General features: G+C 46.2%; 1 protein-coding gene across 4 annotated transcripts; it reads left to right on the top strand.

Annotated features, from left to right (window-relative positions):
• The first annotated feature begins 552 nt into the window (after nucleotides 1-552).
• Nucleotides 553-27,250, top strand: ap3d1 (adaptor related protein complex 3 subunit delta 1). 4 transcript variants are annotated; one of them, XM_023843937.2, is made up of 34 exons: nucleotides 553-869; nucleotides 7,807-7,902; nucleotides 8,298-8,378; nucleotides 8,488-8,568; nucleotides 8,658-8,765; nucleotides 8,852-8,981; nucleotides 9,546-9,685; nucleotides 9,862-9,935; nucleotides 10,268-10,317; nucleotides 10,737-10,786; nucleotides 11,064-11,112; nucleotides 12,433-12,578; nucleotides 13,043-13,191; nucleotides 13,817-14,047; nucleotides 15,100-15,331; nucleotides 15,430-15,575; nucleotides 15,676-15,817; nucleotides 16,640-16,711; nucleotides 17,114-17,189; nucleotides 17,879-18,078; nucleotides 18,312-18,385; nucleotides 18,769-18,792; nucleotides 19,382-19,547; nucleotides 19,746-19,883; nucleotides 20,116-20,169; nucleotides 21,222-21,311; nucleotides 21,636-21,788; nucleotides 22,280-22,327; nucleotides 22,992-23,187; nucleotides 23,370-23,458; nucleotides 23,645-23,730; nucleotides 24,097-24,218; nucleotides 24,436-24,515; nucleotides 24,729-27,250. In XM_023843937.2, exons 1-34 carry the CDS (start codon nucleotides 774-776, stop codon nucleotides 24,822-24,824), a joined length of 3,765 nt encoding a protein of 1,254 aa, XP_023699705.2. In that variant the 5' UTR covers nucleotides 553-773; the 3' UTR covers nucleotides 24,825-27,250. The 4 variants fall into 4 exon arrangements, with proteins under 4 accessions (XP_023699705.2, XP_023699708.2, XP_023699707.2 ...); XM_023843940.2 differs by lacking the exon at nucleotides 20,116-20,169; XM_023843939.2 differs by lacking the exon at nucleotides 18,769-18,792.
• The last annotated feature ends 83 nt before the right edge of the window (nucleotides 27,251-27,333 follow it).

A 27,333-nucleotide genomic window follows, 5' to 3' on the forward strand; every position in this document is an offset into this window, starting at 1 on the left:
GTACTGGGTTGTTACATATGCACCATGCAGTTCATTTGCACACCTGTTTTTTCTTTTATTGTCCACTTTCTGTTCCTTATGTACCTATTTATTATACATATTTATTTCCCCCCGTTTTATTCCTTTATTGATATTGCTATTTTGAGTTGACCACCTTTCAGTTCACTGATGGTTGTCGTCCAACTGTACACTTTGCACGTGACAAATAAAAATGACTGAACCCTTGAATATATGGTGCCACATTTAAACCTACAATCCAGATAACCAGCAAACAGACGCAGCGACAGAATAAATTACACCGAACAGCGGGATGAATATGATAATATCCAGGAACTATAATTAGAAATCACGTGTCTGTATTATATGGTCTAGGGGCCACAGTAGTTAGCACATTCTCAATGGCAGTTGATTCTTTTTTATTTTTGTTTGTTTGTTGTTTTCCTGTCAGTAAAAATGTAACGTGTTACTCGGTGAATGATGTGTGTTTTGTTAGGATTCCCCGATGGGTCCCCGACCGTTCCCCTCCCAGTGACGCGGTCGGTCAGCTGACCCCGGCGCCATCTTGTCAGCCATTTCCTAGCTGATTCTGCACAGATTCTGGGTACCGCGCTGAGGTTTGCTTCACCCTGTCTGAGGCGGCACCGACGAACACATAAATAAGCCCGAGGCCGGCGGTGGCCGCAGTGAGGACTCCAGCGGCGTGAAGACGCTGGGTCAGCCCGCTCCTGGGGACTCCTCCTGCCGACCGGCGGGACCGCAGGGACGCAGCAGCCATGGCTCTGAAGATGGTCAAAGGCAGTATCGACAGGATGTTCGACAAGAACCTGCAGGACCTGGTGCGCGGCATACGGAACCACAAGGAGGACGAGGTGAGCCCGACTGGCGGCCCGGCGCCTCCCGGCCCCTGTTTGCCTAGGTTTCATGCCGAGGTGAGCAGCGGCTGTAGCGTGTACGAGTCAGACAAGAGGCAGGTGGTTATCGGTAACCAGGTAACTAACCATCCCGTTAACTGAGCACCTACTGCTGTCCTGTGGCGTTAGCTTAGTGTCGCCTTTTCTGCCCGGACTGCCAACTAATATACTAGAGGCGTCAATAGCGCCAAACTTCATACATATTCACATAAATATCGAAACAGGCGATACTTTTTTCAATTGGACATTTTTTTCTGAGCAGTTTTGACATTATGGGATGTTTTGTCCAGGTGCCGTTATCGCCCGACCTGTTCATGCGCGACACCCGTCGGTCACCATCATGATGACTGATCCCGAAATGGTGGCGGGCCGCGGGGGATGAGTGATCGCTTGCGGGTCGGGGAAGCTTTGCCGAGAGATCCAGGTGACCCGGTGCAGCAGGGACACGCAGGGGTGCTGACATCGCTTGGCTGATGACGGGACAGCTCCCGTCCCGAGCATCGTTTGGACTAAAAAGCGTTACATCTCTAGGTGTGTGGAGTTTAAGTCAAGGGAGGTGATGCTAAGATTATACTGTTCCTTGATAAGACCCCACCTAGAATATTGTGTGCAGGTTTGGTCACCATACCTTAAAAAGGACATTGCTGCCTTAGAAAAGGTTCAGCGTAGGGCTACGAGAATGACTCCTGGTCCTAGAGGAATGTCTTATGAGGAGAGGTTAGCTGAGCTGGATCTGTTCAGCTTCGAGCAAAGGAGACTAAGGGGGGACATGATCCAGGTATATGAGATTCTAACGGGTCTGGATGCTGTTCAATTGAATAGTAACTTGAATATTAGTTCAAATACAGGATACAGAATACTCGTGGCCATAGGTGGTAATTAGCTAGAGAACATTTTAAACTAAGTTATTTTAAATCAAGTTAGTGTAGTGCAAGCTAAAACCCTGTATTCCTTTAAATCTGAGATTTTAACAACTCTGACCTATTAGCTGAGTTCTCCCCAAACGAGCCCGATGGGCTGAATGGCCTCCTCTTGTTTGGTAATTTAAGTTCTTATGTAACCCTTCACACTATCCTGATTGGGTTAATCCACCTGGGGGGCAAACTTCTGAGGGGGTGCCAGTTTCACTTTGCCTCAGACTGTGGGTGCCGGCGTTGTTGATGCTCGCCTATGGTGCTACATTGGCTATGACCGGTGCGGATCCTAAGGGGGGGGGGGGGGTTCTCATTCATTGCTGTGATTGACTGATTATTTCCAAATGTATCTTTCTTCATACAGTAGCTTTGCGAAGGGTTGTGTATGTTATATTACACTGTGGTTTTTATAGGCAAAATCATTGATCTTTGTCGGTGCCTTCGTGCAAAACTTCACTAAAGATTTTGCAGACCCACGTTGACGAGTCATAAGTTTGATGATCTGAGGCCGGCAGTACATGTTATTGCAATAACATTATTATTTCAGTGCAGTACTTTTTATACATTGTGGGTTTTCTTGAGATCTCTGTACGTTTCGGTTTGTTGCATCTTGCATTGACTGTTTTATTTCCATATGTACAGTATGCCCGTATACATTGCTTAAAGTGTTTGTTATTGGCAATAATATTACATTTCTTTAGTTAGTCATGTGAGTCGTATCATAACCTCACTGCTGTTTGCAGTTCTGGTGACAGAGAGTTCTAGAATAACCTGGTTTGGAATTTTTGATTTGAATGTGATTTACAAGTTGTTTTATGTTCTACATATTCCCAGATTGTGAAAAAAATTCAACATGCATGTAGATACTTAATTTTTTAAAAGGTGAATTTTAATGATGGCTTTGAATGGATAATTTTAAGCTGGTTTATAAGCATTTTGACATGAAATGATTCTGACATTAGGGACAATATCATGTAGAGTTTCATGGCAAGTTTAATTAGGCTAAAGATTAGGTATCTGACACTAATATAGCGGCTATCTTACACTGTCTTATTGCTCTGTTACCAGATCTAAATACCACCAACTTAGTTATCCAGCAAGAAAAAAAATGTCTTGTATTTTGACAGACATATTTAAGATGTATGTCACTTGCTTATTCTTCTAAAAGTTGATGCTAAAATGGACCATGGCTCATAAGCCTGAAATTAAGTGGGATTTTTCTGACCGTGGGGAAATCTCGATAAATTTTGCTGTGCAGGAGGGATATTTTTTGACAATCAAATGGTTGACGGTCTGATTGTCACGATTGACTGTGTCTTAAGGATGGGCCTGTCAATTAGGATCAAGGTTGCCGACCACTGTTTTATCGTAATCATCAGTTTTCAGCCTTGAAGTGTTAGAATGTTATTTATATTTTCAGGGCTGTGAATCGGTTACAAAATTAACTAAATTTAAAGTAATTAAAAAACATTGAATTACACTGTTTTTTTATGATTAATTACAACATATAATCATAATTATTTGCATATTGAATCCCTGAATTAATGTAGGATTAACACAAAGGAAGTATATTCCAATACTTTTAAAAATGGTTTAACGTAAACTTGTTATGTAAAATGTGGATTTCTTTGCTTTCAATAAGGCTAGATGAACAGATGGCATTGTATGTTAGGATAAATGTTTTTAATTGCACATATCAGGGTCTGAACTTAACATAATCCCCTGAAAAGTCACTCCAATGGAACAAATTTAGCTGCTTGAACTGTTTATTTGTATATGAGCAGAGTGTACAGAGAAATGTCTCTAGTGGCCTGGTTAGAAAAATGTTTAGACAAGAATGGTAGGAAGTGGGAGAGCATTGCAATTAATAGAATCATTTTGCTGTTTTAAATAGGAATTCAGTTTATTTGTTTTAAATAGGAATTGTGACAGTGCTCAGGACACAAAGCACACAAGCCTGTCTGACTCACAGGCCTGTAGTTAAAATCTACATAAAGCAAGTGACCTATTTCTGCAGCCAGGTGTAGATGTTGATGAATGGAGCACGGCACGCCTTTTGTATTTAAGCATGAGGTTGTGCTAAAGGGTGACACTTAATTCCTCAAGAGGATCTTACAAGTCGGTTCGTTTTTCCACACCGGATAAGAATCAAGAGCAGACGGTCAGTGCACGTAATAATGGCGATTTATTTTACAGGAGCAAAGAAATATGCCGGGCTCCATTGGTATAATTACAGATTGTATGCAGATTGAATCTGATTTGATGATATTAAATGTTGATACTTGAATGTGTCACATTTTGTCCCCTTGTTTCTTGGGAGCTGGCTCCACTGATGTCATTTCAACACATTGACAGGCACAAGTGTCCCTAAAATGACCAACAGTATCATGGCTTCTGACTCAGCTTAATGCCGCTTTGTTCTTTTACCTGCACTGCAGTATTTCATGCTTTTTATTTATTTGTTCTTCGTTGAATGGTGAAAATGCCGATTCCAGTGCAGCAGTTAAAGATTAGTTAGGCTGATTAAGTTCTTTCTGAAGTTGTTGCTGTCCCTCTGATTGCCTGTTCGTCCATGATTTCTTGTTCTTTCATAAAATATTTTATCATGAACCAGTGATGCTCACCCGCATCTATGTTTATCAATGTTCTATTGAAGACTCTAAGATGGAATTAACAGTGCATCTTTGTATTTTAAACTATAAACTTAATAATAATAGGCCAAATAATAATAATCGATACTTTATTGATTCCCATGGGGAAATTCTCTTTACGCCTCACAATCAGTGATCAGAGCACACTGATTGTGAAAGGCAGCCACACACAGCAGCACCCAGGGAGCTGGGGGTTAAGGGCCTTGCTCAAGGACCCGCAGATGTGCCGAGGCCTGGCTCGAACCGGCGTCCTTCTGATCTCAGGCATAGAGGCTTAGCCCACTTATCTGTGCCTATATAATATTCATGATGTGGCTTCTATTTGTGGTCAGTCGTTTTTTTTACTTGGGGAAAAAATAAACAAATCTAATGATTATGGCCTTAATAGTATATGTAGTTTGGAAGTTGCTGGGACTGTGGAGATCACGGCGTGACGTAATCGCAATTATATGTCTCATGCGCAATAATCGATGAGACGATGGGTGAGACATTTGCCCGGACTCTGGCTTCTCGGTAAAATCTAGAGCCCTATAATCGCGATCACATCGTTACTTGCCCTAGAAGCTGCTGTTAGAACACTCTCTACATGAATGTGCAGTAGGATGGTGCGAATCTATGACGGTTACCTGCCTGGTTACGGCTCCCCTTGAGTGGGGTAACCTGGCCACATTCTCTCAGACTGGGGGGGGGGGTCCTCACTCTGAAGTGTTAATGTGTTTTTTTGGACCCCCTGTATTTTCTCCATGTAACGTTTCTGTTTGCTCTGCTAGTTTGTACACAGAGTATACAAACTAGACACCACCTATCCAGCCAGGATGTAGCGCGCGACCCAGTGGGTAGCGCTGTGCTACCCGGTTGGATACCTGTTGGTACTGAACTCTTAAAGAAATATAGCGTTGTCAGACCGTATGTCATGTCCTCTTTACACCGAACGCAGCCTATGTCTTAGTATTGGCAAATGGCAGAACAAGGGGCAACAATAGGCAAGAGCACTGACAACAGAAAAACATGAAAGGCTTTTATTTTCGTTTGTTACGTTTACTGCCGTACTGCACTGCCAACAACACAGCCCGTTACTTAGAGGGATTTAAGGTAAAGCACGGACAACAGAAAAACATGAAAGGCTTTTATTTTCGTTTGTTACGTTTACTGCCGTACTGCACTGCCAACAACACAGCCCGTTACTTAGAGGGATTTAAGGTAAAGCACGGACAACAGAAAAACATGAAAGGCTTTTATTTTAGTTTGTTCCGTTTACTGCCGTACTGCACTGCCAACGACATAACGATTTAAGGTGAAAACGGGAATCTACTTGTTTAAAAGTGACACAAAAAGCGTTTTAAGTATCCTAAATTGGTAACGCTTTACTTGACGGGGCAAAAATAATCTAATATTATACTATTACTTATGTATCAATTGAACAAGTCTTAGTTACATACTCATGACATGTTAATTCATCATTAAAAAATCGTGAAGCATGTTTTATCTGGACAGTCTCTGTCTTTGAATTCTGTAAACCTTTGTGAACTACTGAAAGAACAAGTCATGAATAACTGAAGTGAAATACTGACCTCTTGTTTGTTCATCATTAATGAATCATGGCGAAACGTTTATCCCAAGCAGTTACATTTGTTGTTTTATCTTTTAGTTCACAAAGGTTTACAGAATTAAGTTCTGAAGGAACTACTGAAGGAACAAGTCAATGACAAGTTAATGATTCATGATGCATCTTTTAGCTCAAGTAGGAACTATATCCGTTCATGAATTTTTTGTGATTTGTACTTCAGCACTAACTGAGCTATTACTAATATTTATCTCCCGCCAAGTGCAGTTACCAATAAATGATGACAACCAAAAAGGTAATAACATGAACACAAAATTCTGCAAATAATACTAGCCCTTAAAATGTCTATGGTGCCACACCATCTGTTAGCAAAATTCAGTTGACATAGATATTATTTGTGTTTTAGTGATGTTTTTGATGACAACTGTTTATTGCTTAGTTATTACTGATTTCTTTTTGTTAAATTCTTTCCTATAACCGGACTGTGTTTTCGGACAGTGGCACAGGACCTGAATCGATAAAGCAGCTGTGCGATTGGACAGTGCGTGCACCCCGACTCGATTGAACATCTGTGCAATGGATAGCAAAGGATAGGTGGTGTCTATCTAGGCCAGGCTTATGGATTGTTTGACCCACCGTAACGGAGATGGAAAATCCACCAATTTTTCACTCCTAGCTTTGTGCAGGAGAGTCTTTACTCAGTGTGTGTGTGTTACATTTGATACCTAAAGTCCCATTGTATAAGATGTAGCCGTGTATATATAAATGGAAATGAAATGGATAAGTTACATCATTAAGAAGGTGCTGTTTTGTCAAATGGTCTAAGGATAATACGTGAAAATGGCTATAGATTATAGTGAAGGCGATTAAAGTAGAAGGGTGGAAGGTGTAGATGTTTGGGAGGGGGGGGGTTCAAGTCAGGGCAAAAGCCCTTTTGTTTGCATGTTGTCACTTGATAACTGTATGGAGTGAGTCTGTTCTAGCTGTGTGAGAGTGAGACAGACCAGTATTCTGGCCTCCACGTTCCTCGTTATAGCCAGAGAGCAAAATGGTTGGTGCGTATGTTTGCCGTCACACCATAAGGGCGCCATTCAGTGCCCTGGTCCTCCCTCTGTGAATCCTGTTCACTGGTTTGCCATCCTGAATCGTTTGCAGTTTCCCCTGTTCGGTTTGCACTGGATACAGACACCTTATCTGAAGCTGGGGTTAGCGGCCCCCACCGTTCTGTTTTTGTGTGTGTGTGTGTGTGTGTGTGTGTGTGTGTGCTGCACAGCCTCAGATCGCTTACGTCTGCACAGAGCTGATCTCTTCATCTGCAAATCCAGTTTTCCTAGTCATCCCCTTTTTCTCTCTTGTGGCTGCAAGCGTGACACATCAGCGTAGCTTAGTTCCCTTTGCACTTGTTCTTTGTTTTAAAAGCGTCAAGCTCCTAAATAAACAGGAATGTAGCATATAGAAATCCATGTGTTGCCTTTTAAAAAATGGCAAATGTTTTTCCTAATAATATTTAACTTTAACATTCATAGGAACATTTATTACTAGGGTGTGACTCTATCAGGCTGCGTATTTATTTAACATTTGGAGAGAAACTGGGAGCCCAGTGGGATCAGTGATCTGTGGAGTTTGCATCCTCTCCATGTTATGCAGTTTTCTGCTTGGTATCCTACTTCCCAACTGCAGTTCAAAGACATGCAGTTAGGCTCATTTTTTCTGCATTGTCCATAGTGTATCAGTGTGTTAAACCATGTTTTGTCCCCCCCCCACAGGCAAAGTACATCTCCACCTGCATAGATGAGATCAAACAGGAACTCAAGCAGGACAACATCGCAGTCAAGGCCAATGCTGTGTGCAAGCTCACCTACGTAAGCCGAACTCTTCTCGCTATCCTCACTGTACAGTGGGCGCTGGCGTTTACTGCACAGCTGGCCAGTGGGAGCAGTCTGGGCTGTTATTTGACTGGCCCCCTCCGTTACACAGGGGACGCCGATTCCGATGAGCCGTCATTATGAGTATTCAGTCAGGCTAGTTACACTAATGAAGTGCTCTTAGACGCTAATAGAAAGTTTTCTCTAGAACACCAGAAGGGATCTAGCGGCTGGTTTGGCATCATTAGCGGCCAGTTGTGCGGTTGCTCACCGCCGCAGGACTGAAATCCCACCGCGTCGCGTCGTGCCGCGGTGTGGTGTTTACAGCCTGGATGTGAACGGGGCCCAGTGCTGTTTGCATAACACAAACCTGCCCTGCACCCTCCTCACAGTTGCAGATGCTGGGCTACGACGTCAGCTGGGCAGCCTTCAACATCGTGGAGGTTATGTCTTCCTCCAAATTCACATACAAGGTGAGGGGCGGCCATTCAAGGGACACACAGAAATGTGGCGCCTTTGAGCTGAAAGCCCAGTACCCAGCTTTAGCTCTGGAGTCTCTCTAACATACCATCTTCCTAACAGAGGATTGGCTACCTGGCAGCTTCCCAGTGCTTTCACGAAGGCACTGATGTCATCATGCTGACCACCAATCAGATTCGTAAGGTCTGTGACTCCTCCCCCCCAATTCAGATTGTCCTTGAAGGGGGCTGGTTATAACCATCCATCCCTCCCTCCATCTGTCTTCCTCTTAGGATCTCAGTAGTCCTAACCAGTATGACACAGGAGTCGCTCTGACTGGCCTGTCATGTTTTGTGACCCCTGACCTCGCTCGGGACTTGGCCAATGACATTATGACCCTGGTAAGCACCTCTGTCCTTCTCCTCTTCTGGTCCTGTATCATTTCATTTTCCTTACTTAATTCCTACTTACTCCCACTCTGTCTCAGATGTCCCACACTAAACCATTCATCCGAAAGAAGGCTGTGTTAATCATGTACAAAGTGTTCCTGAAATACCCAGAGTCCTTACGGCCGGCCTTTCCCCGTCTTAAGGAGAAGCTGGAGGACCCTGACCCTGGTGAGGGAAGCAGAAATGGGTTAGGAGGGTGAGATAACTAGTGGTGTAATTTTAATTCACGAAAAAAGAAGAGGCACAGGGATTCTGAAGCAGAGGACCACGCTGAAAGCTCGTGGGAGTTTTACTTACACAAAAATGCTGAGGGCAGAACAAAAAAAATGATTGGTTATCTCTCTGAACCAATCAGATTGTAAAGGAAGTGGGTTCTTCGCAAATAGAGGAGCTGGGACCTATCAATCAGATGTTTTTCCCCTGCCTCTGCTAGCTGCTTGGACCCACCTCTACAGTTTGATTGGTTATCAATCATTTTTCGTTCTGCGCTCAACATTGTTGTGCAAGTAAAACTCACGTGAGTGCGATGAAAAGGACAAATTTTCCATTATTCAATCCTGCACGCATTGTCAAAGATGGCTGATTGGATCATAATGCTGATTGGTTATGCTGTTTCTGAAAGCTGGGACACACCTTGGAGTAATGAATTTAAATGAACTTTTGTAGTCTACAACAGCTGTGCAGACGTTGTACGGACTCCTCGTAGTTAATTGTCGTCACCATGTGTCCCAGGGGTCCAGTCAGCAGCTGTGAACGTCATCTGCGAACTGGCCAGACGGAACCCCAAAAACTACCTGTCCTTGGCTCCGCTCTTCTTCAAGCTCATGACTTCCTCCACCAACAACTGGGTCCTCATCAAGATCATCAAGCTGGTGAGTGGCTCAGCACAGTGTGTCTCCTGTTCCCCCTGCCTCTTCGCTCGCTCCTTCTGTACGCTGAGATAGTCAATGAAGTGGGAAGTCTGCAAAAATAAAACCATTGTTTCCTGCTATAGAGCTGGTCTGAAGTGCCTGGTTCACCATTAATTCCTGCTGTCTCTGTTCCGCAGTTTGGGGCCCTCACTCCCCTGGAGCCTCGCTTGGGGAAGAAGTTAATCGAACCGCTGACAAACCTCATCCACAGGTAGGGTGGCGAGCGGGTGTGTCGACACTGGGTTCTGTGGATTTGCCACCCAATGACATCCTTACAGCTGGTTTTGTGACTAATAGATACTGTGAGAGGAGGACAATATCTTTGCTTCAGTCACATTAGTGATATTCCCATCTTTTGTTGGTTAAAATTAGTGTAGCATAGTTCCTGTGGAAATCTGCCTCAAGGCCTGTAATAGTTGATGAGAGGGAAATGATTGTAATTATTGAGAATGTTTTGACAGGCTAAACCTTTTGTCGTCTGCCTGTATGAGAGGCCTCATTTGACCTCGCCCCCTCCAACTTGTTTACCTTTTCCTTCTTCAGTACCTCAGCCATGTCTTTGCTGTATGAGTGTGTCAACACTGTCATTGCAGGTCGGTATCGTTTTATCTGCAATTCTGTTCTTGTTTGAGGACAATGACGTGAAAGATCAGGGTCGCATTTGTGCTGTAAAATCACGGTCACTTGTCACTAATGCTGTGAAGGTTAGCTGCGTGTTTGCAGGTCAGATCATAAACTTTATCCTGGTTTGTTTAGTGATTAGAGATTAGAGATGTAAAATGAGATTTGGTTTTATTCATCAGATGATGATGACTTTATCCTCTACCTTTTTTTGATGATGACTGCTACTGGTGACTGTGTCCTGAATTAAATTATAATACGCTATCAGTAGTTATTGAAAACTTTGAGTAAGATCTTTGGATACTGTTGTCCCTGCACACTCTGATGTAGGCACTGTGCTGAGTGACCGGCCTGTACGTAAGACTTCATAAGCATCTGTCTGTCTTTGCAGTGCTGATCTCACTCTCCTCTGGGATGCCCAATCATAGTGCCAGTATTCAGGTATTTTTCCAGCTTCTTTTTTTTTTTTAATTCTCTCCCATGAATACTGAGATTAACCCTTTACAATCCAATTAAATAATTAATTTTGTCAAGTTTATTAAGTGTCACTGAATACAGCAGGATTGTATAACATGTTTGCGTGGGACTCAATACAGTTAACTATGATCCTTCCAAAAACAAAGCACTTGTGCATCTGTTTTTTATTGCAAAATTATAAGCTTGTCGCATCTAAGCTGAAGTGTCTCCAACAGCAGTTTTCCCTCCCTCTCGCCCCCAGCTCTGCGTGCAGAAACTGCGCATCCTGATCGAGGACTCGGACCAGAACTGTGAGCCTGCCGCCGGACCCCGTGCCATTCCCACGCTGGCTGCGTCCTTTCGGCCGTTTAGACCCGTGTCCCTGGTAACTGGACATCCATCCCCGCCCTCGGGTGATGGTGGTTTTGTGGTGAAAACAGACCTGTGAGCGGCACCTGGCCGGGTTTGCGTGTTAAGCAGAGCACTGTTTCTGGGCACCGACTGTTAAACAGCTGGAATATGTGACCCCAGGGTGTATGAATCATTTACTGCTGTTATCATGCTATTATAAGTATTAACAACACATGCTTTAATCATCATTGAACATCAGTTTTTCATTTTTTTTTCCTAAGGAAAATACATTGTGGATTAGACATCAGCTGTTGGTTTTTTCTGTTACAAGAAGATAAGTCTCCCTGGTAACTGGACATCGATTATAGTTAGCTAGCTGGACAGCCAGTATCTTGATTTGTCACAAGACGGACATATTGGTGATGGTCTATAGAGGCTTTTTACCGGCAAAATAAAATGTATTTTCAGTAACACCGCATTCTAGTTTAAATACCTCTCCAAATCCCAAAGCGAAATGTACTTTCTGTGCACCATAATTTAATGTCAACATTTATTTTGTTTCCCAAAATAATTTGGATACATTTTGCAAAATTTATCTGGGTTACACTGTTGTGAGCAGACTAGGATTGTTTATGAAAACTTGCAGGTTTTGCTTTGCTTTTATATTTCTCCCTGAAACCATGTTTTTCCTAAAATACTCTTGCATGAATGTTAGGAGAAACAGCTTCATTTATATTCATGTATTGCTGGAGCCACTGAGTCACCACTCTAACTACATTTTTATAACCTTGGCTGTTTCTCATCTGGTTCAACATTTGTCCACCATTTTCATGATTTTCTTGCTTAATAAGGTCGGCCAATTATCATTCATTGGGGAATCTGTCTAATAATAAACGTCAGCTTGGAGACAGAACTACAAGCTGTGTGTAGAGCGCTGTTTGTGTGTAGAGCGCTGTTTGTGTGTAGAGCGCTGTTTGTGTGTAGAGCGCTGTTTGTGTGTAGAGCGCTGTTTGTGTGTAGAGCGCTGTTTGTGGTAACTGTGCTCCCGTTTCACACAGTATTTTGGACTTGTCACATAGAACATGTAGGGAAGCATTTGCTCTATGATATTGTCTTTATGACCAATATCGCTTGTTCTATGCCTTCAGTGTTTGTAATGACAGCTTATGTGCAGAGGAGTGCATATGTACCCAGTGTTCTGTCAGCGGTGACTAGGGTGGTCTTTGTGTCGAGCCCTGTTTCCGGAACCTTGCCCAGTGAGTGTCTTGCATGTGTTTTAGTGAAGTACCTGGGTCTACTGGCCATGTCAAAGATATTGAAGACCCACCCCAAGTCGGTGCAGTCCCACAAGGACCTCATCCTGCAGTGTCTGGACGACAAAGACGAGTCCATCCGACTTCGGGCCCTCGATCTTCTTTACGGCATGGTAGCGTTGTGCTTTTTTTTTCTATGTTTATTTTTTGGCAGTTTAGTTAAACCGTCTGATCCCTTTGGGAGGAAAAACGTGGACTGTCTGTGGGTCCCGAGGATCGGATTGGGGAGGGAAACGGCTCTAAATCAAGGTTAAGTGATTTTCAGGAGCTGATAATCAGTGATGATTTTTCTTACTAACGATGCCGCCTCTGAATCCTAGTGTTACAAGAGGCACTATATCAGGCAGTAGAGTTTTTGAAGTATGTGTGTATATATATATATAAATGCATTTAGCATTTATTAATCCCACAAAAATCCAGTGTGTGCCATTTATTGTAATGCTGTCACATCTTAGAATGGAGCCAAAAAACATTAAAATCAGTGTAAGTGAGCCAGCCAGCTACTTGTTCATCCATAGTATGAACCGAAGGTGAAGGAGGGGCCTGTAGCGGCGTGAACGTCTGCGTGTGTGTGAAGGTTTCCAAGAAGAACCTGATGGAGATCGTGAAGAAGCTGATGCTGCACATGGACAAGGCGGAGGGGACCACTTACCGCGATGAGCTGCTCACCAAGATCATCGACATCTGCAGCCAGAGCAACTACCAGTACATCACCAACTTTGAGTGGTCAGTACAAACTGGTACCCAGTGTGGCAGGTTTGGCTCAGGGAATCAGATGAGATATGTAGACGTTCGATGCCTGGTCTGGTGGCTGTGGTGGTCTCCAGGAGCCCTTTATGGAGCTCCGTACGAGCTCCAGGTCACTTGGTGTGTATGTAGAGCCTTGGTATTTCATTCTGAAACAGCTTTGCCATCAGCAAAAACACAGGGCTAAACACCTAATGTCACCGCTTCCTACCTATATTTGTTTTTAGGGAGCCAGTCTGTGTACCAGGCACTGTGAAGTCACAGAACAAATAGCTGAGTGTAAAACAAACATCTTTTTAAATCTGCATTGTGACCTTTGGAAGCAGTATGTGCACAGATTCATTTCCAGAGTAAAACTCTAAACACATTTGTAAACATTTGTCTTCTATTCCCAAATCCTTTTCTGTAGACAAATGGGGGGGAGAGACAGGTGCATTAGCGTTTCCTGTGTGCCCATTCACACCCCCCACCCCGTGTCACATGACCCCTCCGGTTGTTGCGGCCCCCACTTTGGGAATCCCCAGTGTTTTATTGGTGAAGGTGGAGTTGCACTTCGAATCTGGCCTGAGTGACAGTGCTCTGTCGTTGTCCCCCCCCCCCCCAGGTACATCAGCATCCTGGTGGAGCTGACCCGGCTGGAGGGCACCCGCCACGGGCACCTCATCGCCTCGCAGATGCTGGACGTGGCCATCCGGGTGAAGGCCATCCGGGGCTTCGCCGTGGCCCAGATGGCCATGCTGCTGGACAACGCCCACATGCTCACCGGCAACACGCAGCGCAACGGCATCTGCGAGGTGCTGTACGCCGCGGCGTGGATCTGCGGCGAGTTCTCCGAGTACGTACCGCCGCCGCCGGTCACGTTCCGCGTCACGCAGCTGCAGAGAACCTCAACGCCTCATTCGCTTTAGCGATGATCGGTGGCCCTGAGGTACTCAATGCTTCCTTAGTTACTGCTGAACTACATGAGGTGGGATTTAGCATGATTGATAGAGCAGGCGATGACAGAGCATGTGGCTGAGATTTTACGGAAGCATTCATGAGTTCAAACAAATAAAATAAGCAGGTGTTTTCGTGGGTTAAATGCAATGAGTAAGACATTGAAATCGGAGGGGGGGGGGGGTAGCCTTTGATTGGCCATAATGAGGCACAACTAGAGTTGAGTGGTTTGGTTTGGATGTAATGGCTAACAGAGAGTGAAAATTGAGCCCAGGCTTTGAATGAGGTGAAGGGTTACATTTACCCAGTGTAGCCTGTACTGTGGTTCGCGGTGATGTAGAGCATTGTAATGTGTGAGAGGACACCGGTGAGCCTTATGTGGGGCCTGATGTAGAACGAGAAGAGGAGCCTTGAAGCCTGGTGGGGGCTGAAACATGGGCAGCTGTTCTCAGCGTCTCCTTGCTGGTTTGGCTGTAATTAACCCAGCATGGCGGCATTTTAGAATGTTCTACAGCGCAGGAGGAATAATGCAGTGTAAGAACTGGGGTTCTCTCATTTTTTTGTGGCCAAAGGTCCGCATCACATTTTTGATCAGTGGTCTGGAACAAAACAACATTTCATGAACGTTAATGAACTAACAATAATTTTTGATAAGGACATCAATACATTATATTGGGAACTTTATTAAAGGCTGATCTTTACGACTCTCTGGGGGCATTATGACGAGTTACATGTGTTCAAAATTTGGTGGTTCTGCGTCATATTTTTGTCCTTCAAACCAGCCTTTTGACATTAACCATTTTGATTGATAATGGTGGATTATCACCTGGGTCCTGATTCTTGCGGAATTAGAGATCCCCTGCGGTAGACCGTCAGAATGATGGGGCTACTAGAGGTCATGCTGGGAACACGGACGTGGGTGATGGTGGGAGTGTGACCCCCCCCCCACAGGCACCTGAAGGACCCGCTGCAGACCCTGGAGGCGATGCTGCGGCCCAAAGTGGCCACCCTGCCCGGCCACATCCAGGCAGTCTACGTGCAGAATGTAGCCAAGCTGTTTGCCACCGTCCTACGTGGCCAGGAGGGCGTCCCTGACAGGCAGGTGGCACAGGAGACCAGCCAGCTGCTCATTGACAGGCTGCCACTCTTTGTCCAGAGCGCCAACCTGGAAGTGCAGGAGAGGGTGAGCGTCAGGTCCACACCAATCACCTTTTGGGGGCGTGGGCCCTGCTGACCAATCCACACACTTGCTCCATTCTTACCGCCCCCCTTCGTCCCCAGGCCTCCTGCATCTTGCAGCTGGTGAAATATGTTCAGAAGCTGCAGCAGAAGGAGGTGCAGGTTGCTGAGGAGGTCACGGCCCTGTTTGCCGGGGAACTGAACCCTGTGGCCCCCAAGGCACAGAAGAAAGTGCCGGTCCCCGAGGGGTCAGTACCCGCCGCCGGCCCCCACTCCCCTTCCGGCGTGTTCCCTAATGCCAAGCGCGGTCCGGCCTGGTTCGGCACTAAACCGCCATGTCGTCTCCAGCCTGGACCTCGACGCGTGGATCAACGAGCCGCCGTCGGAGAGCGAGTCCGAGGACGAGAAGCCCAAGGCCGTCTTCGCCCAGGAAGAGCAACGGCCCACCCGCCCCCGACACCCCGAGGTGGACGAGAAGGAGCTGGCCAGGGTACGGAGCTCAGCGCAGCAGCGTCCCATGCTAACTGCTCATATGAAAAATAAGAGAACATCTCCCTGTGGTCACTGTTCCCGATTTACATCTGTAATGTGTTTACTGTATATGTAGTTTGCCATTTTGCTGTGAGGATCTTCATTTACCTGCAAAAGCTGGGGAGCTGTTTGCCCAGAACACGTTTAATGAATCAGCTGAATTCTAAGATTCGGTAAAATGGTATGATGATCCACCCCAGTCAAAAATGCACAGGTGTAAGTCTCATTCGGACTTGCCACCCCTCTCTCTCACTGAAATCTGTGCTGCGATCGTGTACAGTGACGTTGATAAACTTGTAGCCTAGGGTGACCATCTAATCCAGTTCAGGGGGGACACTGTAAGCTAGGACAGGGTTTGCAAACTACCATTTCTGTTAAAAAAGACCTGGATTTCACCTGGAGTTCTTGCTGTGTGCTGATTGGTCAGCCTCCTGTAATCATGCATGTGTCACTGGTGTTAATGTGAAACAGCTGGATGAGTTTTTCAATCAAGGAAACAAACCGGTAAAAGCACAAGAAGAGTTGAAATATTTAGCCAAGCGCAGGAGCCTTTCAGGTTTAAAGTAGTTTATAAAAGCTGAAGTAGCTCATTCTGTCCCTATGGACATGGATTGGGTGGTCACCCTATCGTAGCCCTGTCCAGTCATCAGTCCTATTGCAATGGTGATCAAATTCATCTGTGTACCTGCTTATGCTACACATGTCAATCACGGCGGTGTCCCCCAGGCGAGCTTCCCGAACCTGTACGCGCCACTAATCGCTGTCAAATGCTTCTATGTAGCGGAGAGAAGCCAGGAAACAGGAGCAGGCGAACAACCCGTTCTACATCAAGGCCTCGCCGTCCTCCCAGAAGGTGAGCCGCCGTGTGGCCGCCGTGTGGCGCCGTCCCACCCCTGTGCCGGAAAGGTGAAGGCTGCCAGCAGATCTCATTCTGTGCTGGTCGTCCAGATGCCCACAGAACTGCTGAAGGACGGGCAGTATTTATAAAGCAGGTGCCCCTCTGCTCCATCTGCCCGTCTGTGTGCAGTTAATATAAGTGTAGCCATTTTACAGGCTGTTTTGATGAAAATCGGTACTTGTGAAATGCGCCTTTGCCATTCAGCTATTGCTAACACTCTTTCTAGTGATGTTTCGACGTTCGGACCGATTTCCAGGCATTTGTTTTGCGCTGCGATTCCGTGCTGTGGGTGCTGATGAAATGACTGCCGTGACTTTGGGCTTTTTCTTCTCCTGCTTGTCTCCGTCGGTCCTGCAGGTGTACGCAGAAACCCCAGGTGTGGAACACATTCCCGTGGTGCAGATCGACCTCAGCGTGCCTCTCAAAGTCCCAGGTGGGTCTGGGAGCATGTTTCAGTGTGTGGATAGTCAAGTCGTCCGATCTAGGCGCATAACCTTCCTCGGGGATTGATAAAGCAGACTTTCCCTGCCTCTCCTCTCCCCGCACTTACGCTGCTCTCTGCTCAGTTCAGCCTCCTCCTCCTCCTCCTCCTGTCTGTCATGTTAGTGCCATTTGGTCGTTCCTTTGTAATTACGTGTGAGAGATGTGAAGTAATTGAAGGCAGTGACCGATTTTGACACTTGCACCGTGCCCTCTTACTGCTTAGTGCTTTTGTACCGTTTTATTTATTGCACTATTGTACTATACACTGCGGAATATGCTGTTGTGCATATTTCTATTACCGTGTAATGCACCATATGCTGTGTACTCCCTCGGTCTCGTGCGATTTCATATAGCGCATTTTCACTTTTGCTGATAACCCCGTGACCCCAGGGAAAGAATTTCAATTCACCGTCCACCGACGTGAATCTCGTCGATCCGAAGTGAAGGAGCCGTTTCTCTAGCTGCCCCCTTGGGTTTCATCCGGCCCATTTTGCTGGGTCACACCGGGTGTCTCGCTCTGCTGTTTCCATGTGGCCCAGAAATGGAGTTAATTGATTTTTTATTCTTTTTTTACTGACATTGTTCATCTGAACCCCCCCCCCCCCCGCCCCTGACCCCCCTCCCGGTGTGCTTTCTTAGGGATGCCCATGTCTGACCAGTATGTGAAGCTGGAGGAGGAGCGACGGCAGAGGGAGAAGGCAGAGAGGAAGAAGAAAAAGGAAAAGAAGAGGAGGAAGGATAAATGTGGGCGGGGTCACCGGGCAGAGTCGGGCGGCGAGAGCGAGGAGGACATCACGCCGGCACATACGGTGGACATCGTCACCGAGGAGATGCCGGAGGTACGGGGAGGTGGGGGGGGTAGCGGGGGTGAGGCAGGCAGGCGGCCGTCAGCTAGCGGTCAGCTAACACGTTTGGGATGCTAAATGGAGCCGTCGCCCAATTACAGATTAAAAACACCAAAACGTCACAATCCAGATAATCCTACTTTAAAAGAAACTATATGAAACGAAGCTGAAAGATCCACAGGTTTGGGTATCAGGAGAAGACGTGTGGTTTTCTCTTTCTGTCCCAGAATGCTTTGCCCAGTGATGAAGATGACAAGGACCCCAGCGACCCCCACAAAGCTCTCGACATAGACCTCGATAAGTTAGTACCATCTTTCTTTCGGCCATTATGGTCATTATTTCTCTCTCTACATATTTTGTGTTCTAAACACATATAGCGCCGTTACTCTCTTCTAAACGCTTTAGGGTATATTTATTTATACATAAGATTCAACACAGTAAACAGTGTAAATGAAATTCAAATTTAAGGATGAACAAAAATAGGAAATGACTGGGCTGATGAACGTACATATGTACCCCCCACCCAGTACGAAACTGGGGAAGTGTGTCCCCCAGCAGCTATGGTTCCTAGTTAGTAAGCACGTCCTTCCACGAACTTTCATACGACGCACTCTGTCGTGATACCGTGTCCTGTGATTCTCTCCCCCTCTGTCACACGCACACACCCCTCTGCCGCTCTCCCAGTCTGGTGATGGGAGCCACACGCAGGTAAGCTGGCCCACCATGGGTATCGGGCCAGTGTGCTGCTTCAGACCCGTTTAAACCAATGGGACGACCTTGTCAGAGAGGCAGGTTCTGAGAAGTGAGCCTTAATGCTAGATTAGCCGGTGCATCCGTGGAGCCCAGAATTAGCTGAAGCTTTGCCTGGCTTGAGCATGTAACGTGAAATCGAAGAGAGGAACGAAGCAGTGCATGCTGGGTATGGCCGGTGTTCTGGGTCGTTTCAGTGAATTCCGCTGCTTGTTTGAATGATTAATGTCGTATTTAAGCTGAATGAGTCAGAATCTACAGTATTGATTTTAAGTGGCGCAGTTCCAAACACTTAAAAATAGGCAGTAAATTCTCTGAGGCCGACTCTGACCGACCCTGCCTGGGTTATGCTGCATTACATCATGCTGCTTATGACAATGCGGCTCAAACACAGACCTGGGCTGGCAGTGTGCAGGCGGGACGTGGCTGCTTGGCCTTCTGCTCCCTGCTGTCCCTCCTGCTGCTTACACACTCGTGCCCGTCACTCTTTGGGCTTCAGATCTTTCGCCGCTGCTTTTCGGCGTCACCGGTCGTCTGTGTCCCACAGGCCGCTGGTGGACAACGAGAAGCTGCCCGTGAGGGCACACCGGCCCCCGGACGCCCTCAAAAGTCCGGTGGAGGGGGGCGAGGGGGAGGGCGTCGCTCAGGAGCCGAAGAAGAAGAGCAAGAAGGACAAGAAAGAGAAGGAAAAGAGGAAGAGCAAAGAGCGGAAGGCGAGTGTGTGCTTTTGTTTTGCCTGTTTCGGGATCATTCTGGGTTTGTTATTGGTTTAACAATCTCCCGCTTTTCCCGGAAAGTCTTTCACTGTTGTTGTGCACTTCTGTAACAGTCGGGCTCTGTAGCGCTCGGTCTGTCCTCAGCCATCCTCTCCAGCGACGTCCAGTAACGTCCCACCGGTCTCTGCCCTGCAGAAAAGCAAAGAGGAGAAGAAGAAGAACAAACACGGGCAGGAAAGGGGAGAGGAGCCCGAGGCGGGGTCGGCGGAAGAGCCCGCGGCTATGGCGGCGGCTGCAGAAGCGACGAATCCACCTGCGGTGACAACGGCGGAGGTACAGCACCGTAACCGCTAGAGACAGGTACCACGGGACCTAGCCAGCGTTGCACAAACGATGACCAGTAGGGGGAGCTCCACATACACCTACACATACAGGACATGTTTGTTTTGTTTTGGGTTAGTTTCTGAAATAAGAGCAGGGAGCTGTCAGGAATGCTTCCTGAGTGACTATTACGGCTTCATTTCAGTATGTCTGCCCTAACCCCTCCCACCCCTTCTAATTCTAGGTATCTGATCTGGATTTTTGGCTCTCTAGTGCTCCAGTGCCCTCTAATAAAAAGGTTGAGTTTCTCTCGTTTTTATTTTTTGGCCCTCATGTCTCCTCGCCCCCTCCTCACCCCCTCCTTGCCCCCATGTCTGTGGAAGTCTCTCTTCTGTACTTTCTAGCTGTCATACGTACCCGAGATTCTGTAGTTTTCATTCTGCCAATGCTAGCTCTTGTCTACTGTGTGTTTGTGTCAATTTGGAACATGTTTTTGTCACTTCTGTCTGATTCGTTAGTCTCGTCTGTGTGGGTCTTTTCCTTACGCCTCGCGGTCCTCGGGGTAGATCCCATTTTCCAGCTTATCCCGCCGCCTTTGTCAGACCGGCTGAGAGCCACTGGGAGGCAGACTGACTCTCCTCAGCTGGGGCCTGACTGTCTTGTGCCTCTTATTTCATTACCCTCCCTCACTCTCTCTCCTCTGTCATCTCAGGCTGCTTCTGTTCTGCTCTCTGAGGGAGCGCCTTTCCAGCTGAGCCCATCTAACGTTTAAGAAACTCATTTGGAGCATCTGCCTTCAGGAATATCAGAGCCCATTTTAAGACATTTGTGGAAATGCAACTTTGTATAATAATCTGTTATCTGTGATTAAAATCCTCCCCTAAGAGTGGCTCTCGTCCCCCATTTCTTAAAGCAGTGTTTCCCAACCCTTTGGTCCTTGGGGCCCACAGATGGTCCATTTTTTATTTTATTTTTTTTGCTTCCTCTCAGTTCCCTATTGGGAGGGAGCAAAAACGTGGACTGTCTGCAGGTCCCCGAGGACCGGATTGAGAAACACTGACTTCATCGCTACTGCTGTTGCCTTAATGAGCAGCAGCCACCTCAAAACACAGCTGTCTGCTTAAAGTGATGTTTGACTTGCATTTGTGACCCCTATTCATTTCACAGAGGGCTATTATATTTGACCTTCAGCAAGAGTTAAAGGCCTCATCTGCTCGTAGCCCCCGTAGGTCATGTGTGAATACTGGCCCACTTCCCATGAGCTGAATTAGCGATGCCTGTCCCGCTGTGTCTACGTGTGTGAGGCACTGCAGTCTGGCTGCCTTTAAAGGGCAGTTTTTACCTCCACAGGAGGCAGCGGTTCCAGTTCCGGAAGTCGTCCCTGATGCCGCCCCGGTTTCTGAGCCGGACGAGCCCAAAGACGCTGAGCTTGAGGAGCCTGTGAGTCACCGCCGATGGCTAAACGATGATGACGTCTTAGCTGTCCGCTTCTCCCTGTTGAAGGAGAGGATTCTGAGTAATGGGTCTGAGCCAAGTGCCGGCTCTCTTCAGGAGAGCTTCTTAGTACGACTTCTTGTGAACATATTACAGCCTGATTCGTGAATTCGTGTCATAATGGTGCTCTTGTGGTAGGGGAGAAACACGAGGGGTGAATTCCATCTCGACACGTGCATTTGCACAGTGGCGCCCCCTTCCTGTGACTACTGCGATCACATGCACACAGTCGATCTCTGGTCAACCTAAACCGTTCTGATCTGACTTCAGAAATCCTCCAAACACAAGAAGAAAAAACAGAAAAAGGAGAAGGAGGACAGGGATAAGAAAAAGAAGAAGCGGCACCATCGTCACCATAGCGACGGGGGAAGGGCAGAGTCTGTGCGGAACGGCGAGGAGGAAGAGGAAGAGGAGCCTCTTCCAGTCAGTATCCATCGCATGTCTCCATGGGGCGCTGTTCGCCAAATCACACTTATGTAGGGTGTGGCGATGTGCCCTGAAAATGATCACAGTGTTTTCCAATATTTTCACAATATCAGTATTTATCACGCATATGTAGAAAAAAATAAAATATCGCAGGTGTTTTTTTTTTCTTCCCTGATAATCAGTCATTCAATTTTTATGTTTAATCCTAGGGTTTGCAAAGTGCTTTACAGACATTTACACAATAAGAATTACAATTTGCATAACAATAAGCACAGGAAAAAAATGTTGATGATCACAATATGATATTTAAGCGATATCGCCCAGCCCTACAGTCACACAGCCCAGCTTCTCCTTAACGCTGTATCAGACGTGTATTTTGTCATTATTTTCATGGCACGAAAAGGTGTTTTGCTTAGATATATTGTGCCTCAGGTTACCTACACCAGGGTATGAATGTGTTTTTTTTTCCGTTCCCTTAATCTCTTCAGCCAATGTCCAACTACTGCCTCCTTGCTGAGAACCCTTACATCAAAATGGTGAGTAAGCCTTTTCTCTAGCATTTGATCATCTATCGCACAATTGTTTCCCGAACCTGATCCTCAGGAACCCCAATCCGGTCTTTTACTTCTGGGTTCCTGCAAGTGTTTGCATGTGATTCTCACTGTGTGCGTTTCAACGTAAAGACTAATTATTTTTATATTCTTTCTTTATTAATTTAAAGATAATGGAGGATGTAGATGCAGGTATGGGTTTAACCAATAGGGTGATTTGCTGAGTTTTTGGGTGACGCTTTGGGTGATTTGCTGTGAGGTGTTCTTCACCTGGAGCGTGTACAGTGGTGCGAGACGACCGGCTCGGTTCTGTAACGAGACCTCAGTGGAATGCATACCTTTTAAGTGGGAAGGACTGGGTCGGTTTGTCCCATTCACTCCTGCTTGACTGCAGCTTTGTAATAGCTACATATGCATTTAAAATCACTGTTGATGCGTCCAGAGGTGAGATTTTCATTTTTTTTTCCTTTAAGACATGCTAAGGTTTTACTGAATAAGCTGCATAGCGCAACATTTTTTCCCAGGCCTGGTTCAGTAATTACGCTGCATATTGATGTGGTGGACTTTTTGCATGAGTGTCATTGGCCGTACCCGAGGTGCCCCCGTCCGGCCACTGGCCGTACCTGAGACCTCTTCATTCCTTGTTCAGTCGTACGACATCCAGGGCAACTTGCAGGATGGCAGCCAAGTGGTGGTGTCCGTAATATTCGAGAATAAAAGCAGCAGCAGCAGCTTCCTGAAGTCCATGGAGTTCAATGTGCTGGACTCCCTCAATTCCAAGCTGCAGCGCCCCGAAGGTGCCAGCCCCCACGAGGCTGTCACCATCCCATTCCAGCTGCCCCCTGGTGAGTAAAGAAGCAACTATAATGTTCTTGTGTTAAATGAACTTTCCTATTAAATATTTAGAATTCTCTTAATCTCCTTATATTATGCTTAGTTCTTTGCCCTTTAACCCCACCCCACTCTGCCTCCTCCTACTTGACTTTGCAGCGCCGTTGACTAACCTGACCTCTTCTCGTTCTGGCAGGAGTCTCGAACGAGGCGCGCTTCGTCTTCTCCGTGCAGAGCATCGTCATGCCGCAGAAGCTGAAGGGGACCCTCGCCTTCATCGTCAAGGTTGGGGTCGAGTGTCCTTCGTCCTGCTGCATGACAGACACACCCCTTAGCCATGTTTAACATAAACTGGGAAGTGAATGGGAAGTGAATGGGAAGTGAACGTTTAGGATGCACCTAACTGTGTGTGTGTGTGTGTGTGTGTGTGTGTGTGTGTGTGTGTGTGTGTTTTTCCTTCCTCTTGCACAGTCTGAGGATTCCTCCACTCATGAGAAACTGGATTTCAAACTGCACTTTACCTGCACCTCCTACATGATCACCACTCCGTGTTACAGGTACGTGGGCGTGTCCTCAGCTGGCACTCCTAGGGGAGGACTTGCCTTGTACCGTGCCGGAGCACGATTGCCCCCCCCCCCCCCCCCCCGCTGGTCTATCCTCACATTGCACTTAACGTTCTCTGCCTGAGCACGCTTTCATTATCACCGTGTGACTTTGCGTTGTAGAAAACATAGGAAGGAATGCGCAGTCGCTGAAGCTATAGTGACGCATTGTGGCGAATCGGCGTAATGCCCACGACGCCCGTGGATCACTCTGCGTGCTCCTCGTGTGCTTCTCCGCTTGGCCTCCCGCTCGGTCTGCGGTGTCTTTGCCCCGGTCGTGGTCGGAAAACCAGGCCCAGTAACGTGCTGCCATTTTGCCAGTGACGCCTTCGCCAAGCTGCTGGAATCCGGGGACCTGAAGGCGAGTTCCGTGCGGCTGGAGGGCGTCAGCATGCCTTTCCACCACCTCCTCGCCAGGATCTGCTTTCACCACCACTTCTCTGGTACGCTTCCTTGGGGGGGAGGGGGGGACTGATGTCAGAAACGGTCCTCTGCCTTTTAAATAAAACATGAGAACTGGGAAATGAGGTAAGGATGATAAATCACTATGGATATTAAGCATGAAGATTTTTGAGAGACCTTGAATATGGGATTTGAAGATCTTCTGACGCATGCGGGCAATGACATTAGCTGATCCATTTCTCTCTCCCTCCCCCCCAGTTGTGGAGAGAATCGATTCCTGTGCTTCTATGTACAGCAGGTCAATCCAGGGTCACCATGTCTGTCTGCTCGTCAAAACTGTGAGTGTATAGAAAATCTCCAAGAAGCCATTTCACTTCAGGCTTTGTAACTTAAGCTGGTGATGGTTTTTTTTTTTTAATCTTTACTAAAATATACATTGTATCACTTTCTTCCCCTTTACTCGGTATAGTGTTTAGCAGTAAAACATCCTTCTACATTTTTTGTTTCCTTTGTGGTCTCCTGATTTCCTGTTACCATGTCTCTCCTCTCAGGTTGACCAGACTGTGTCAATTGATGCCAAATGCGACGAGCCATCGCTGCTGGAGAACGTGCTACAGGAGATCAAGCAGACCTTCGCCAAGTGCTGATTGTGTCCCGTTGTCCCCTGTGCCCCAGAAACGCTCGCATACTCACACACACACACAGGCATAACAACACTGTCTGTTACACCCATGTTCCCTGTCTTTCACTCTTACTTTCTTTTACTCGGTTGATTAGCAGCTCCATCTATACCTGTCACCCAGTCTATTCACCCTCAAACCTATTTACTCAGTCTTGTGGCCCATTTACTGTAATTAAACTGCTACATCGTTGCTTTTTTCTCCTCGGTTCTAAGTACTTCCTGTCACATGGTTGTGTTCAGCTTCCTGTGATGTGGTCTCCCTCCACCTCTCTGTTTACTGCAGTCGCTCCCTAACCTCTCATCTGCTGGATCTTTTCAGGCCTCCGGGTGAGACTGGACTTTTCCCCCTTTCTTTTTTTTTTTTTTTTTTTTTTTAACGTTTTCTGTTCTGTTGCGTTCTGTCACCGCGAAGCTGTGCCCCTGAAAACTGACACACCTGGGTTCGGTTTCTCTGCTGCGGTCCTGCTCCTGTTATTTCAGACTGAATCTCCAATAGTCTGGTTTTCACTACCAGCCACTTTACTCTGTTAGTTTTCCCTCCCTTCCTGAACTCAGACTTATTCTCATTAGCCAACAATTCCTCAAAAGGAGAAGAAAAGTTTTTATCCTACATACTTGTAATATAGTTTGATGCAAAAGCTATACTGGATCAAGAGGAAACAGGCTTTTGTCCAGGCCAGTGTTAGGGACTTATGCACTTAATTTCATTTTCATGTAATAAATTTTCCCTGAATGGAAGGTTTCAGATTCCTGGAATAAGAGTGATCCATCTTGGCCAGACCTCAGTTCCCCATGTCAGTGTGCTTGAGCTCTTTGGGTTTGTAAGGATGAAGATGTAGCTCTCAGACGGCCTGGATCACTGCTTCTCCTCATTACCTTTGAATACTTCATTGTCCAGCGTAACTGATCCTGTTCCGCACTCTGGGAACCAGCATGTTTTAACCGCTTATGTTAGTATGTGGCTCCTTATCAGGTTACCTGTATCTTGTTGGCATCTCCAAGTATAAATTTTCTTTGTGTAGATGAGTTTTAGGAGTGACTGGTGGATACTTCGATCCATTATAGATCATTTTCAAGGTCTTTGTTCTCTGGAAGTTGACAATATAAAGCTAAGGTGGAAGCGACCCCCCCCTGTCACCGTGAGCCCCTCTCTTCTGCTCCCCCCCCCCCCACCCATCATGAGCCCGTGTCAGATGAGCTACGTTCGTGCCGCTCTCACACACCACGCCTCAGATACATTCCAGTGTCGCTCCTCCCAGCGCTGCCTTCACCCGTCCTCTGCGTTCAGTGCATTAGCGCAAATCCTGTACGATCGCAGCCGCAAGGAGAGAATCCACCTCTAACTGGACTCCCAACTGAAAGACTAGGACTTACTAGTGCATTCAGGCTAAATCCATCCATCCCCGCGCATAGCTGTCTGTCCGATCCCCCGTTATCTGTTTGGTTTGACTGTAGGGTGTTTCTTTCCAGAGGTGGAAAGTTCAGGTCCAGACAGTACGAATCCAGACCAAGACTTAATTTCAACCGACCAGTTGAATATAGAAGAGTCTCAGTCAGATTACTCAACTGATTGGCTGAAGCCAAATCTTGGTCTGGATTTGTACTTTCTGGACCTGAACTTTCCACCTCAGTTTAATTCTTCCAGGGACATTAAGAATGAATATCCGTGCTTTTAGGATGTGCTTCAGCTCATTTGTGCATAAGTGAGTGGTGCACAATGAGAAAAGAGTAAATACTTGTAAGATTCTCAGTGCAAAATATTTATTCAGAAGTTGGTTTTCTTGCATGAGTAGGAATATACACAGTGTCCAAACTGGTGAACATACACACATATACATTTCTCTGGTTTTTTTGTTTTTATACTTTTTTTAATAATGTGAACAGCACATATGTCCGATTTAAGATTTAATTTTTATCTCATGCAGATGATTTGAAAAAATTACTGGGAATGTTGCTTTTAAACTGATTTTTTTATGCTTTATTTAAAACTGGGGGAAGGGGATGATTTTGGTGTATTTGACTTTGTGAAAGAATAAAGTTCAGTTGAATGGAGGTATAAATGCAGACATGCTGTTCCATGCAATGGAAGCAAACGTCTCCTGCAAAGACTGTCTTTATTCTGGTAAACTGTAGCAAGTTTCCTGATTGCTGAGTTTGGTTCGTATACCTGTAGAGTCTAATCGAACCACTATATCTTTGAAAATAGGTAACCTGTAATACCTTTTGTTTCTTCTCCAGCAGTATGTTGTGCTGATGTTTTTGAAACACATAAAGCAAAAGGCGTTTAAAGGACCAGCACTCCTTTTAAAGAGGAGAGTATGTACACATTGAAGTCACGCTGCTGTAGTCCTTTTGTGTTTAGGTGAGTCAATAAAATCTGATAGAAACGCGTTCTATTTATTCGATTTCTTTAAATGCTCACTGTGTGCTTGTTTTGTGTATGCTCAATAACCGTCCCTGTGCAGCTCTATAAA

Source organism: Paramormyrops kingsleyae, chromosome 15 (assembly GCF_048594095.1).
Source record: "Paramormyrops kingsleyae isolate MSU_618 chromosome 15, PKINGS_0.4, whole genome shotgun sequence".
NCBI classification, from domain to species: domain Eukaryota; kingdom Metazoa; phylum Chordata; class Actinopteri; order Osteoglossiformes; family Mormyridae; genus Paramormyrops; species Paramormyrops kingsleyae.